The sequence below is a fragment of the Mustela erminea genome, chromosome 3 (assembly GCF_009829155.1).
Source record: "Mustela erminea isolate mMusErm1 chromosome 3, mMusErm1.Pri, whole genome shotgun sequence".
In the NCBI taxonomy this organism is placed as follows: Eukaryota; Metazoa; Chordata; class Mammalia; order Carnivora; family Mustelidae; genus Mustela; species Mustela erminea.
The window spans coordinates 104,933,121-104,948,145 of NC_045616.1; the positions used below are offsets into that span (position 1 = coordinate 104,933,121).

General features: G+C 41.0%; 1 protein-coding gene across 3 annotated transcripts in view; it reads left to right on the plus strand.

The window, feature by feature from the left end:
• LCP2 (lymphocyte cytosolic protein 2) overlaps nucleotides 1–15,025 on the plus strand; it is a 56,403-nt gene that overhangs the window by 28,863 nt on the left and 12,515 nt on the right. The window contains exons 11-21 of one of the 3 annotated variants that reach the window (XM_032337042.1): nucleotides 775–800; nucleotides 916–935; nucleotides 1,030–1,137; nucleotides 2,500–2,530; nucleotides 4,701–4,713; nucleotides 5,482–5,611; nucleotides 7,544–7,593; nucleotides 9,685–9,779; nucleotides 10,389–10,466; nucleotides 12,177–12,332; nucleotides 13,940–14,066. In XM_032337042.1, coding sequence (XP_032192933.1) covers nucleotides 775–800; nucleotides 916–935; nucleotides 1,030–1,137; nucleotides 2,500–2,530; nucleotides 4,701–4,713; nucleotides 5,482–5,611; nucleotides 7,544–7,593; nucleotides 9,685–9,779; nucleotides 10,389–10,466; nucleotides 12,177–12,332; nucleotides 13,940–14,062 — 830 coding nt within the window. In that variant the 3' untranslated portion in view covers nucleotides 14,063–14,066. Of the gene's footprint in view, nucleotides 1–774; nucleotides 801–915; nucleotides 936–1,029; nucleotides 1,138–2,499; nucleotides 2,531–4,700; nucleotides 4,714–5,481; nucleotides 5,612–7,543; nucleotides 7,594–9,684; nucleotides 9,780–10,388; nucleotides 10,467–12,176; nucleotides 12,333–13,939; nucleotides 14,220–15,025 lie in introns of those variants that run through there. The other 2 variants (XM_032337039.1, XM_032337043.1) reach the window with 2 other exon arrangements.

The window sequence follows — 15,025 nt, forward strand, 5'->3', positions numbered from 1 at the left end:
CCCCGCATCGGGCTCTCTGCTTGGCAGGAAGCCTGCTTCCTCCTCTCTTTCTGACTGCCTCTCTGCCTACTTGTGATCTCTCTGTCAAATAAATAAATAAATAAATACATATCTAAAAAAAATGGCTTTGACCAATTTGGCAATGCAGAGTTCTCAGGTACACCTAGCATTTCTTTAGGGAGTCTGCGTGTTGTCTGTTCCAAGAAAAAAGTAAAAGCATGAAAGAAACCAAACCCAACCAAAATTAAGACAAAATGGCTTGCACCCCACCAGGAGGATCTCTCAAAATGTTCTTCCCCAAATTAAAAGTTTTTCCAGAAAGTAAGTGTAATACTTTATGTAATGTCCAATGTACCACCGGATTGGGGTAAAATTAACCCCTCCAGGGCAAATAGGTTTATATCAGATAGAGGAAGAAACTTAGGTTATACAAAAAACTTCTTAGTTGATGAAAGAGGCACAAAATCCCAAGGAAACATTCATCCTTCTTATCATCAGTTGCATGAAATCAAAGGTTGAAAAGGAGCCCAGAATCCAGAACATTGTGTGTACACAATTCTGTGTGGCATTGGGCTAGCCACTTAATTTCTCTGAACCTGTAAAACTAGGGGCTCTCTGTGGGCCTCTCCCAGGTCTGAAGTCTATGATTCTCCAGTGCTCACACCCAGTCAGCCTGCTCAGGCCTGGGACTCAAGGGTTCATCAAACTAGGCTTTAATACCTTCTGCTTATCCGATCAAGTATTCAAGGACTGCCTGCTGTTTGTCCTTTACAGGAAAGAAGCCGCCATTTCCTGACAAGGTAAGTGCTTCCCTGGTTTGTTTTGGTTGTTTTTATTTTTGTTTTATTGTGGGTCTTGTCTTTATTCTTTGAAAAGTGTTGAGGACACTCACATCTCTTCCCTCCTGTCTTACAGCCCTCGGCCCCCGCTGGAAGGTAAGGTGCCCTGTTGCCTTTGTGTGAGGAAACATGGTACATGCCCCGGAGACACAGTTACGTTTCTCACCCCTCCTTTCTCTCAACTCTGCAGGCCTCTCGGGGAGCATTTACCCAAGATGCAGAAGCCTCCTTTACCGCCAGCCACCGAAAGGCACGACAGGGGTAGCCCCCTGCCAGGGAAGAAGCCACCTGTGCCCAGGTAACTGTCTTCTGTTGCCCAAGTTCCTCATTTAGAGCGGTCACGCCAACAACCTGACCAGCAGTGGCCTACAAGGAACTGAAAATTGTGGGTGGTTTCGCCCCTGGGGCTTGAGGAATTCTGGCTTCTTAGGTTGGATGTCAAGTCCTGGGTCCCTTTGAAGGGGACAGTGATCTAGCAAAGAAAGGAGTGGAGAGATGCTTCCTCAGGAGGATGGGAATGGCTGCTGTCTGTGGAGCACGTCTCCTCAGCCCGTCGAACCCATGCTCGTGATTTTCCTTTCATCTCAGTACATAGGAACAGTAACTGGCACGTCATTTTTCAAGACAAGTAGCAGAGAGGACATAATTGGGAGAGGTTTTTAGGTCACTGTAAGCATCTTCCTCAATGTTCAGTCACATTTTATAATGGGAGAATACTGAAGACTGCTCTAATTTTTTTATATTTACTGTGAAGTCTTTTGGGTTCTGTGTACCAAAAGCGTACATGTATTGGGAGTCAGGCTCCACTGTACTCCTTACTCACTAAGAACATAACTAAGGCTCCTGTTTTTTCTCATCAGTGTAATCAGGCTTCATAGCTCTGGCTTTTGGATTAAATGAGGGCCACGGCTAGAAGGCACCGGAAAAAAACCCTCAGTAATCAAGTTAATATTTGAATGGATTTTTTTAATGGAATCTTCTTAAAAACCAAAATGAATGTAAAAAATACATAATGAACAAAATATCCATATCTTAAATAAACACATGATGGGAGGGCAGCAGGTGAAGCATCTGACAGATATCCCCCTGTCCAAGGAAAGCCTGACGTGGGCCCAGACACACAGCTGCCTGCCAGAGCTCAAAGGCAGCTGTCACCAAATCTGTCTGACTAGCTTGTGCAGCTGGGAAAAATCCCAGAGCAGTAGCATTTTCCAGCTTCTTTCCCGTCACCCGAAGGGTGAGCCCCAAGATGGCTGTTTTAAGACATCAGCAAAGGAGAATATTACCTAAAATGTTTTCATTTGCTTGGAGAAACATCTACTCAGTGAAATTTAATAGCTACTAAAGAGTTAGTTTGCTGACTAAACCTTTTTTATATATATGTAATTATTTGCTGCAGTAGCTCAAAGAATAAGGGCTTGCCTAGCTCAGCTCGTAATGTAATGGTGACAGAACACTGAGTCACCAAACCTTCCCTCCACTCCTGCTCCCTGGCTTTTCTGCTGGGGTGGTTTGGTTTTTTTTTTCCTCCCCCATTTTGACACAGCTCAGTGGGTTTTGATTTCTCATTATTAGAGTAAGTGAAGCTATCTGCTTTCTGAGGCTGGCTCGTTGGAACTCTTCATGTTCAGGTCTTTTTCTTTGCCCTAATTCATTTCAGGCATGGATGGGGACAAGACAGAAGAGAGAACGTAAGTACAAAATGCCATCTGGTAAATGCTTGGCACAGGGAAATTTTGCGCAGGCTCTGTGGAGCTTGGGGCTATGCCTTTCTCAGACTTCACTGAAGACCAGCGTACAGACCAAGGAAGGCACCCAGTAGGCTTCTAAATACTGGAGCCTGTTGGGGCCTCCATCTTTTCTCCTGTCCACAGTGAGGCATTGCTTAGCTCTGGTCCCTCTGAGAGCTCCCAGGGTGGCTGGGTGAGTCCCAGCCCCATCGCCAGGTGATAATTCACAGGGTAAAGTAACCACAGCTGGAGGGAAGGATAAAAGGAGGGACGGATGCCCAAGAGTCTAGGCCTCGCAGCAAAGTTTACAAGGCCTCTGTTTTCCCTTTTAATAACTTCATGACCTGAATAAGAGGGGGGATAGCAGTTATTGAATGCCTACTGTGTGCATGTCGGTGAGCTAGTGGCTTTTGGATGATGACCTGTTTGCCTGGGGAACAGCAATGAAAGTTTTAGATCAGTTTTAGCAATGAAAATCTTATGTCCCAGAATCCCCATCAGTTTCAGGCAAACCGGGACTGGGGTAGTTGGTCACCCCAGCTTTACACGTTTTGCATTTAATGACCCTATGAAGAGTCATTGTTTTTCTTTTACTAAGAGGAAATCAAAGCTCAAAAGGGTAAGAGACTCATCACAAGTTGCATAGCTGGTGATTAGCTAGATAGGAATTCAGGTCTGTCTGGTTTCCTTTACACTATAAGCCCTCTGAAGGTGATCACACCCCTACCCCTGTTTAAGGTCTTAGCCTACAAGTGCCTGCTGTCTTGTAGCTCTGTGGTAGATGCTGTGATGGTTCAGATACAGTGTTAGGATATGAAAGACAGGCAGACCCACACCCAACATTGTAAACAGCAAATGATCATGAAATGAGCTCTAGAGGGGAGGCAAGATAGTAATTGATGGGGCTTGAGGGGTCGGGGTTGACTTCTTAGAGGTGAGGTTTATGATGTCATTGAATGATGGGGAGGGCACAGAATAGAGTCATCCTAAAAGAAATCCCAGGCACATTCCTGCCTCAGGAATGTACACAGAAAAGGCAGGTGGGTGACAATTCCTGTTCATCCTATGGGGACAGAAAGAATAGCATCTTGGCTGCAGAGTCACAGGGACAAAGAGGAGACAAGGTGGAAAGTGAGGGAAACATTATACTCTTGAAGTTCCCAGTTTCTGGAAGGATCAATGCTCATGTCATGAGAATATGAGTGCTGTAGAAAGAAACATAACATGGTTGCTATGAGGTTGAAGAGGGATTTCATTGTGGGCATTCAGTGAGCCCATGTGCATTTATCTATGCAGCACTTTGCTGGGACTCCCAGTTGGCCAACTGGGATGAACGATTCTGGCTATGACTCTTCTTATCTCAATGGTAGGACTAATGACAACTGACTTTCACTGAGCACGCCCCATATACCAGGCATTTGTAGTAACCAACACAGTCCTTGCAACAATATTTTGAATAAGGTGATCTTTCTTCGCTAGTGTGTTGGCAGTTTTGGCCTGCTGGTCAATGGCAAAATCATTTGCCTCTTGGAACATCATTTCTCACCTAAGGAGTACAGCAAATAGCTCCTCCCTTGCCTATTTCACAGGTTGCCTGGAGATAGATGCTGAGCAGTGTAGACACCTTGTAAACCACATGGTCCATAAGGAAGGTGGAGTTGCTTTTAAGGGGCATGCTTTTAAGGGAGCTGAGCCTTGGGCCAGACAAATTAGGGGCCCAATCCATTTCTGTAACCCTTGGCAAGTTAGGACTCCTTCCTGAGCACCATGTTTCCATTTGTAAAATGAGGATGTTAAATTTTTAAAGGGTTGCTAGGAGAATGGGATGAGACATTGTGTATAAATCTTTGGGGCACATAGTAGATATTGCCACTATTATTGTGTCTTTTGGTCCTTTTGGGCACCTTAGAATCTTTTCTGAGAGTCTCAGATTGGAGTGTCCTTAAATGATTGTTTGTATTAAGAAATTGTGAACCTCTTAACAAGCTCTACTGTTCTCCACATTTGTATTTATTATGGAGACACACAACTGTTAAAGAGAGACATTTCTTTGATTAAGAAATGCAATTCTTTCAGGAATTATGTTTTGATGATAGACTAATACCTTTTTTCCTTTTCTTTCCCTTACCAGGATGAAGATGATGGTATGTTCAGAAAAAGCTTTCTTACAACTTATAACTCATTCCTTCATTTTTCTGCTCGGGCTTTCACATAGAATTATTTAGTACAGAAACCCATGGGGTGCCTGGGTGGCTTAGTTTGTTGAGCATCTGCCTTCTGCTCAGTCATGATCGTGGAGTCCTGGGATCAAGCCCAGAGCTTCTCCCTCTGTCCCTGCTCTTGCTCTCCCTCTATCTCAAATAAATAAATAAAATCTTAAAAAAAAAGAATCAATTATATTTGTTAAATCAGTATTAAGTAGAAATATATCAGTTCATATTTACCAAAGAGAACTGTTATGTTCATAAGTAATGGTGCAAATAATAGTACAGCAAAATTAAAAATTGCATACATGGTTTGATAGAAAAATTTCTAGTATTTATGCCTTCTAATACAGGAAAGGATCACTAACTGTAGATAAATGAGACAGTATAAAATTTGGCTTACGTAAAACAAAACTTGTGAATCATTTCTGAAATTCATATGGTTTCCAACTGACAATTTTCTGCCAAGAAAGCATTTCAAAAATAAAAAGATAAGATAAATGTATATTATAGAGAATGATATGGAATGGCCACGCTAAGGTGGCAAACCATCTAGAAAAACCCTAGGGGTGGGGTTCCAGCTTACCACTTCATAATTATATTTGATCTTTTGACCAGCTGTTTTTAACTTATGGGGGAGCAGTTCTGGAAGGTTCCCGTGACACTTGGATCCTGACAATCTGTTTTATTTTTCTTTTCCCCCCACAGTGCATCAAAGACCTTTACCTCAGCCCACAGTGCCTTCCATGAGCTCGAATACTTTCCCTTCCAGATCCACCAAGCCATCACCCAAGCACCCCCTCCCGTCACCTCACATGCCTGGAGCTTTCTCTGAAAGGTCTGTGGTAACGTTGTCTTTCAGTGCTAACTTAACATCACACCAAGGTCCATTGATAAGAACTCATGTTGGGTGGTTTGGGGAAGAAAGAAATGAGCCAGTGGTAGCCAGGTCAGAACATTTTGGGTCTTCAGAAACAAAACCAGGCTGGGCATAAACAACCACACGTGTTAGTATGCTGCTGCTCTTGGAGTCCCTGTGCTTGGGATTGGAGGGGTACAGAATTGACTGTCCCATGGTACCCCAGACAGAATGGATCCTGGAGCAGTAATGGAGAATGCCTTCACTTTGTGAATTACACTCAAGAAACCCAATTAATTTAAGTACTTGGAGTTCATCTAGATCGAGGATGGGAGGATCTAGCAGATGCTGCAAATATACTGCCTAGGCTCTGTCCCTAGTAGGCCGGCTTTCTCAACAGAATCAGCGTTCTCAGGGCCCACACATTTCTTCCTAAATAAGCCCGGGTGCTTTCCCTCTTGGCCTCAGAGCCCCCAGGCCTTTATATTCATTCTCTACTATGCAAAGGAAGGTGCCCAGCCCCCACCTTGGGTATGGGAGAAAACCACCAGCACGACCTTGCTACTCCTGCTAGATATCTAGGAGTCTTGAATTTTTTACATGGTCCCTGTGTGCCTCTTGCTTTGATTTTCTGCTGTTTCCTCTCACTCTTCTCGCTGTTTTTCTTCTGCCGTTTTCTCATTCTTCTCCATCCCTCCCTGGGCCCCCATGCTGTCCCTTCTCGGTGCTGAAGACCATTCAGTGCCACTGCGGAGCCGAGCAGACAGGGTTGTGACAAAGTTTCAGAATGTAAGTGAGGTTCAGTGGGGTGAGGTCTGGAGCCGATGACCAAGAAGGAATTCTTGAGACATCTTTGGTGCAGAATGATGGTTTATTAAAGCATGGGGACAGGACCCATGGACAGAAAGAGCTGCTGTGGGGGGAGAATGTGAGGAGTGGTCCATTATATATTTGTAAGTTGGGAGGGGGTTAGGGATGGTGTAAGTCTCTAAGGAATTTTGGAAGCAATGTTTCCAGGACCTTGAGGAGCTAGCTATTGCTGGGAAAAAACGTTATTACTGGTAATAAAACCTTTGTGTGAGACCCTTTAGATGTGTATCAGTGGGCCATATGCTTGGGAATGATTATCAACACATATCTTGGAGGGTTTAGAGATGAAGTTTCCAAAGGAATTGTTAAAGTAGACTTACAGGATCCTGGTTGGGGGTAGGGGTCGGTCAGGCCCTTAACAAAGCCTTGCAGTGGGGGTGATTTCCTAGAGGAATGTCATTCTGCCTGTTTCAAGGGCTTGTCAGTGGGTAAGGAAATTTAATAATTTTTCTTCTGCCTCTGTTTCCCACATCAGTTGGGCTAGTGGGTGGGGGAATGGCTGCTCAGCATGGAGCAAGCAACGCCTCCTCCCACCCGCATCCTTGAAGATACTGTTTTTGTCTGTCCGGGCCACCTGGCCCTCTCTGGGTTTTTCATCCAGCCACCTCCCTCTCTGTGGACCATCAGGCCCCAGGATTCACAGTTCCCAAACGACATGCCCCTTCACATGTGCTCCTAACCAAAAGAAATGTCCTCTCCCCAGAGGACATCTGCTATTCCCCAAACAAAAAGGCCTTAAATTGCAGCCAACTCTTAAAAATAATCTTCCAATGCCTTTTATAGATTTTTATTGTTTTGGCTATCAGAATCTATTAGCATTGGGGCTGACTAGCATCCCACTGACTAGCATCCCACTGACCTTGGGCAGGAGTGGGATGGGCTCTGTCAACCCCTCCTCTTTGCTCAGTTGCCAAGGCTTCAGGGAGGGGTGGTAGTAGTCACAAACAAAGCAGAATTTTCAGTGCGTTTCCCTAACCCAGCTTCCCCCTCAGCCTCTTCAGCCCAATCCAGCGTAAATCTGTTCTTTTTCTGTCTCTGCAGTAATAGTGGTTTCCCGCAGAGTGCCTCCCTGCCACCATACTTCTCTCAAGGTTTGTACTCTGGGTTCTAATGACCACTCCAGGCAATATGTCTCCATGACTGGATTCCTAACCATCCCGAAGCCTTTTGGCAAAGATCTGGTTATTTCCTAAAAGCAAAAAGATATGTTTTCTCATTCAATTATTTAATGCAGTTTCTGCCATGTGCCAGGGCTGTTGGAATGCTAGGATGCTACTACATAAAACACACACACACACACACACACACACACACACACACACACACACACTCTGCCTCAGAAAGGTGGCCTTGGCCTTAATCTCCGCACAGAGAGCTCTTCCTCCCTGCTGTTTGTATTTGGAGCTCAGGATAGTGCCTGGCGTTCTCTGTAGTGTTAGGTTTCTATAATGAATCTATCCTTGAGTTGTGAGTTGAGGAACATGTTTAAAATACAAATTAGGAGAACACCCCCCCCCCCCCCGGATTCTGATTCAGTAAGTCTGGATGAGAACCTGCATTTTTAATTTCTTTTCTGGGTGTCCATGACAAGTATTTGCTGAGAGTGTTCTCAAACTTTATTATAAATACAGAATGTGTTAAAATTCTAATTCAGTGGGTCTGGGGTAGGATGTGAGAGTCTGCATTTCTAGCAAGTCCTCATGTGATGCTGTTGACTAACCTAACTATGTAGTTAGGTTTCTTTTATTCAATAAACAGTATAAAGTATCTGCCATGTTGGACTGCAAAGGTAGGGATAGGGGAAATCTGTTTAGGCCTTAGGAGCCTTAAGAAGGCATCTGAGCAGGTCAGGGCAGTCTGTTCTGCTTATCACCAGGGAACACCAGGGTGAAGAACCCTGCTAGGTTGGCCCAGGAGACCTCAGTCCTTCCCTGGTAATTCTCCTGGCTATGTGGCCTGGGGCAGCAGTTGGCCCCTTGGGGCATATTGTTGAGGGAGGAACTACCCAGCAATGGAAACCTACCCAGCAGTTGTTAAATGCAGATTGGGTGATTCAAACCCCTCTCCCCCAGTGATTCTTAACCAACTGAGCCACCCAGGCATCCCTACCCCCAGTGATTCTTACTTATGCAGAATAATGTTTGGGAATCATAGGTTCAAGTCCTGATCCAGCCACTAAAAGCACATGATTTGTTCAGGCTCTAGGAGCCTCTGTTCCCTCATTCTCCAAAGAAGATAATACACATCTTGCGGTGTTGCTGTAAGGATTAAAGGTAGGGTACAGGGGTGCCTCACTTAAGGCCTGGGCAGAGTAGTGCTGAATAAATATGTGTTGAACAATGAATGAATGACACATGAATAATTCAGAGACCGTTCAGCTCACAGAATTTTTCAGTTCTTAACAGCCGTTCTGGCATAGAGAAAACAGCCTTGGCGATTACAAATCAACACAATCAATCCTTTGCTGAGATTGGGAAACATATTCTCAGACTCAGAAAGTTTCAGGGAACCGTTAACAAGACAATAAGATGTTAGGGAAGGTGAGGCACAAACACTGGGTAATTTATAGGTAACTCACAAACTTCTTGATGGATTAGGTTGTTGGGAGGGTCTTCTGTGAGAGTTGAACACTTCTACCCCTTTAGAAAATTTAATCAGGCATAGTAGGTCACAAACCCTAGTTCTAGAAGCTAACAATATCCTCAAGGTAATTTCACCTTGTCTTGGATAACTTACATTTCTTCTTATGTAAACAAATGAGGACCTAATTCTCTTTATTACTGCATTATCACCATATCAGTGGTTGGGAATCCATTTTGGTTGTGCTGGAGCCTATGAAAAACCAGTCTCTTGAATATTCTTTTTGAGAATCACATTTAAATGACTGCAACTTTTTCATTAATGGACTAGTTATTTTATATTATGTACCATACACATTTAAGAAATCATTCTAATTTGTGGAATTGTCCTCAAACTTTCACTGACATGGCTATAGAATGATGCCTGAACAGTCAACAACCCTTGTAGTTTTGAGCATGTGAACATTAATTTTGAAGCTATGGCTTCTAGAAATGTTAATTGCTGGGAACAACTGTAAGGACATTTAAGGGGGGAAATGTGTGATAATAGAAATGAAAAATAGCTTATAACAAGTTAACTTTCAAAATGCTATACTTTTGAAGGCCTTAACCACAGACCACCTCCTAGAGCCGAAGGAAGAAACTTCTCCTTGCCAGTTCCAAACAAACCTCGATCACTGGCTTCTGGCGAAGAAGAGGTAATTAGGCATATATTTTTATTTTCTTTTTTTCCTAGCAAATAACCAGAACCTCCCATTTGATACTCCTTTGTATTTTATTATTATTTTAAATTACCCTTAATTTTTTAAAGTGAATTAAAGGGAAGGGATCCAGGTGAAGAATATGTTCTTTTTTCTTAGTGTTTTTCAGACTCTTCTAATAGCACATGTGTGTTTTGCATTTAACAATGAGAAAAAAAACAAACAAACCTATTTTTCATTTGTTTTCTAGCTTATGACCTTGAATAAGTCACTTAACTGCTCATTAACCCAGATTTTTCATTAAGTATATTATACTAAACTGAGGAAATTATTATGTCTATCTTTCCTGATTAAAACTTCCATTATATATGGAATGCTTAATCTCAACTACTTTTGCAAACAAAGTCATAATAAAGAGCAGTTCATGCAAAGTATCTTCGATTTAGCCCCACATAAGTGATTCCACATTCAAATTAAGAAAACAAATGTTTCAATGCTCATGGAATTGAGTTGGTGATTTATGAAAATGATTACTTGGAGGCTTTTCTTTTCACTTACATATGTAACTGCAAAATTTATTCAGTTTTTAAAAATTTACATTTTCAGAATTCATTAAATGAAGAGTGGTATGTTTCTTACATTACCCGACCAGAGGCAGAAGCTGCTCTTAGAAAGATAAACCAGGTACTGTGCTAAAGTTTGTTTTTAAGTAGTTATAAATATTAATGGAAGGAGAAAAGGGAAACTGGCTTTTATTGAGGACCAATTACAGGCTAGGAATTCTGCTAGGTGATATTCATGCTGTAATACCAAGAGGACCCATTAGTGATAACTTTAGACCTACCAGCATCCATAGCAATGAGTCCTGGAATCTGGGAAAAATCTAAATTAAGGCAATCATTCGGCTGGCAGAATCTGAGGAGATTTTTATTAACGATAAAGGTCTGTCTTGTCATAGGAAGCATACCTTATCAAAAGGAGATCCTTTCTTCTAAACTTCTAACATCTTATTGGTTCCATCTTCATTTTTTAATACACAATTGCCATCCACACTGATGTGAAGAGATCCCTATGGAAAAAGGCAGCAGCAACTTTTTTGCCCTTTCCCCTAGAAATTTCTAGGTTAATTTCTAGATCTCCTATGGTCTGGTGATAAAACTTAACCTTAAATCTATACATCAGAGAAAGAAAAGCAAAGATTCTTCATCTCTCACATTTTGAGTCTACAAGAATAGTTCTCAATCTTAGCTGCACATTTAAGTCACCTGGGGAGATTTAAAAATTCTGATTCTTGGGTTTCATCTAGAGAGATTTCTGATTTCATTGGTTGGGTGTTCTGTATGGGTTCTGGGAATTTTCAAAACTCTAAATTCTAGTCTGTGAATCACTGGTCCACAGGTATATTTGTTGAATAGAAGAGGTTCTGAATGGAATTTACTCAATCGAAATAAAAAGAACATATGAAAGCCACTTTTGTAGATTGATAGCTCTTTAAAGCCATCATGATTCAACATACAAACGAGGCAGTAGTTTAAAGCTGCCTTACTAATTAATCCTATTTTAATAGTAGATCTTTACAGTATAAATATTATGTAGCAATAATTTATGGAGTGACATTTGAAGGTACAGGACAAATCGCAACACTATTTTAATATATAGAAGAAAAAAGTGGTAAGAACACAGGATGGTCCACATTTGTTTATGGTCAGATGTTTAATGATGAAGATGTGGTGATCATGAGGTTTTAAAATGGGTGAATTTCAGAGGCATTTGTATCTTTTCTGATTTTGGCTATGGAAAGAAAAGGTTAGTGAATTAGCACCCAGTAGTAGGAAGACAGATCTTTAGTTACAACAATAGAGTCCTTATTTTGTCTGGCTCTTTATCCACTCAACCACTTAGTATTTTCTTTTATTACAAAAAAAGGGATTCCTTTTTCATCAAAAGACTTCAAAGAGGTTCTTTTTGAAATTTGGAAATTTTTCTGGTACAATCTTTGCTGCTTCTTGACAACCAAGAAATCCATGACACCTGGGACTGTAACCGTTCAGGGAACTAAATGTTCACTGACTTGTCAACTGGTTAAGTTTCCAGATCTCTAGAGGCTTGTCCACTGCCCCTATAGGCAATACAAGTATAGCCTTTACTGGGGCACTGGGTGGATAAGTCAGTTAAATATCTGACTCTTGATTTCGGCTCAGGTCCTGGGATCAAGCCCTAAGTTGGGTTTCCCACTCAGGAGAGAGTCAGCTTGAGAGTTCTTTCTGCTTCTTCCTCTGCCCCTCTCCCTACTCATGCCCTTGTGCTCTTTCTTTAAAATAAATAGTTAAAAAAAAAAAAAAAAGAAGTATGGACATTTACTGCTCACATAATAACAGGAATTTATTCTTTTAGGATGGCACTTTCCTGGTTAGAGACAGCTCTAAAAAAACAATAACCAATCCATATGTCCTCATGGTATTGTACAAAGATAAAGTTTACAACATCCAGATCCGCTATCAAGAGGAAAGCCAAGTTTACTTGTTGGGAACTGGACTCCGCGGGAAAGAGGTAAGGAATTCCAGTTGCAAAACTTCTCCAAATCCTCTGTTTATTTATGCCTTTCCGAATACCTGCCAATGTGGAAACCTACTGTGACATTCTTTGGGAGTCCATACTACATGGCAATGTTAGAGTAAGATCACATTAGTGAAGCCTGTCCTTTACTGGCAGGAAATAAAATAACAGTAGCTATCTGTGCCATAGAGTCTTTCTCTATGGCTTTCTCTATATCTTTAATTCCAAATAGTCTAAGATCACATGTATAACTTTTAACTTTTAAAATTAAAAAAATTAATATTTAAATTAAATATATAGTTAGATGGTGTCAAAGGATAGTCCCTTCTATCATTCACCTCTCTAACATAATTTTAACGTAAGATTGCAGTGTACTTATAAGGCTATCTTTTAAAATTGACATCTGGAAAGGGGTAAAAAATAAAATTCTTATTGTGGTGACTATTTAAATACTTGGGTCATTTCTCACTTAAAATGGAGGTTTGGCCAATGAAGGTGGTCAAACTGCCAGAGAAATTTTCCTCTGTTTCGCCAGTGTTTACGTTAATTATTTTTTTGGATGGTAATTTAAAAAACCCTGCTTTTGCAAAGGAAGCTAGCAGCTACACTTAAGCCCCAAACATGTTCTATAAGTTCAAAGTTCCAGGAGGAGGATCCACTGAATCAAACATTTCCAGAATGAAAAACAATTAAGCCTTAGCTTCTACTTTACCCCAAGTATTTTTAATTCATGATTATGTAAACGAGTAGGAAAAAGCACATGCTTCTGATCAAATGTTTCGATCACTGGTTCAGTGTGGCTAGAGCTGCGTAAGTGCTGCAGGGGCAGAGAAGTCTGCCCTCCAGAATTTCTGTTCATCTGGTGTGGGAAAACCTAAGTACAAACCACACCTTGCGGCTGTCCTGGAAGGAGGCATCCAGCAAGGTAGTCTCAGATGAAGTGTGTGATGTTGTCTGGGGTGCCTGTGTGTAATTCTGACCCCTGTCTAGAAGGATGGATGCTTTTTTTTTCCAGTCTGGCCATCAGGGATAAGGTGATGAAGACAATGGGTGCAAAGATTTGGCTGCAGAGCCTTTGTGAGCGTGAGGTGGCAGTGAGGACATAGCAGAGAGATTATGAAGGAATCATTTCTTCTGCAATGCTATGGATATCGGCTCCAGACACGGGGACGCTGTCTGACCTCCTGATTCCTTATACCTCCTCACACTATTAGTGACTAAGAGTGAAGTAGGGATACAGAAACCAAAACCAAAGACACAAACAGAGCAACCCTAAGGCAAAGGTATCATAATTAGACCTCTTATTTATGACCCCCATAAAGTTAAAAAAATATATAAATATATATATACATATATATAACATAAATATAAATATAGACTTTTTATCCCGAATTTGTTGGTGTTGAGGAATTATTTTTTTCAAAGTGCTATAGTAGAAATCATTAAAATATTTCCCAAGTATTACACATTTTTTCTCACTATCCTCATGACTTGAAGAGGTAGGAAATTACACAGATTAAAAAAAAAAAAAAAAAAACTGAGGGTGAAATTCATGCTACTAATTCCAATGTTGATGTATCTCCGTATTTCGAAATTTTCAGGACTTCTTGTCTGTGTCACATATTATTGACTACTTCAGGAAAATGCCGCTTCTGCTCATTGATGGGAAAAACCGAGGCTCCCGATACCAGTGCACGTTAACACATTCTGCCGGTTATCCCTAGCAAGGTAGCCAAACAGACGAACCTTCCTCCTGCCTCTGTTGCCAGCATGGGAAGATCAGTCAATGGTGGTGAATGGAGAAACACTTGGGACTGAATCAACCCCCTCAACATGAGCACAAGGTTTTGACCTTTCACATAAAAAAGTGTTTGAAATGAAGACTGTCAAATATCTCATAATTTATTTATTCTTCTTCAATGTTTGTAAAGTGCCTGTTCACACTTGAAGTCTAGTAGTGCACTATAATCATTCATTTAAAAATGTGTATTTTGAAATACCCATTTCAAAGTACAGAAGTTTACATAGCTACAGAAATAATTTGAGGTCAGTTTAAAAAAATGAAACAGTAATAGTTTTTGGTATCACATAAAACTTTTTTTTAAAAAGCCAAACCTTTGTTAGTCAGAGGCAATCCTTAGTTTTATACATAATTTGACAATTTCTAAAATTCAGTTTCTCGGCAGCAATAATTTAAGAGACTTCAAACGATTTCGTCCTTTCTTATTTGGTATTTTTCGCTGGGGGGATTTTTGTGTACTTTTTTTTTATGAAAAGATAAACGCATGAGGGGATTACTTCCTAGGATTAAATTTAATTTGTCTTTTGCTTTACTTTTGTGTTCTTAAAACTATTGACTTTGTTTAGTCCATAATATTATATTTTTAAAGCAAATTTAAGCTACAAATACTGAAAGTAATCATTTTAAATTTAGAGATGAGGCTTTGGAATCAAATATAGCTGGATATAAGTTCATCAGATCCTGACTCCCACATCCCACCTCCTCTGCAACTCCCACAACTCCAAAAGCATTTTCAAGTGATGTGGATTTTAACACAGTCTTCCAGCAAAGATGAAAGAGCCATGCATATACAGAGAAAAATGTGATCAGACTTTCCTATTAGATGTCTTTCTTCTCTCTCTTTTATCCCCTGACAACTCTACTATAAAGCGCTTCTCACCACCAT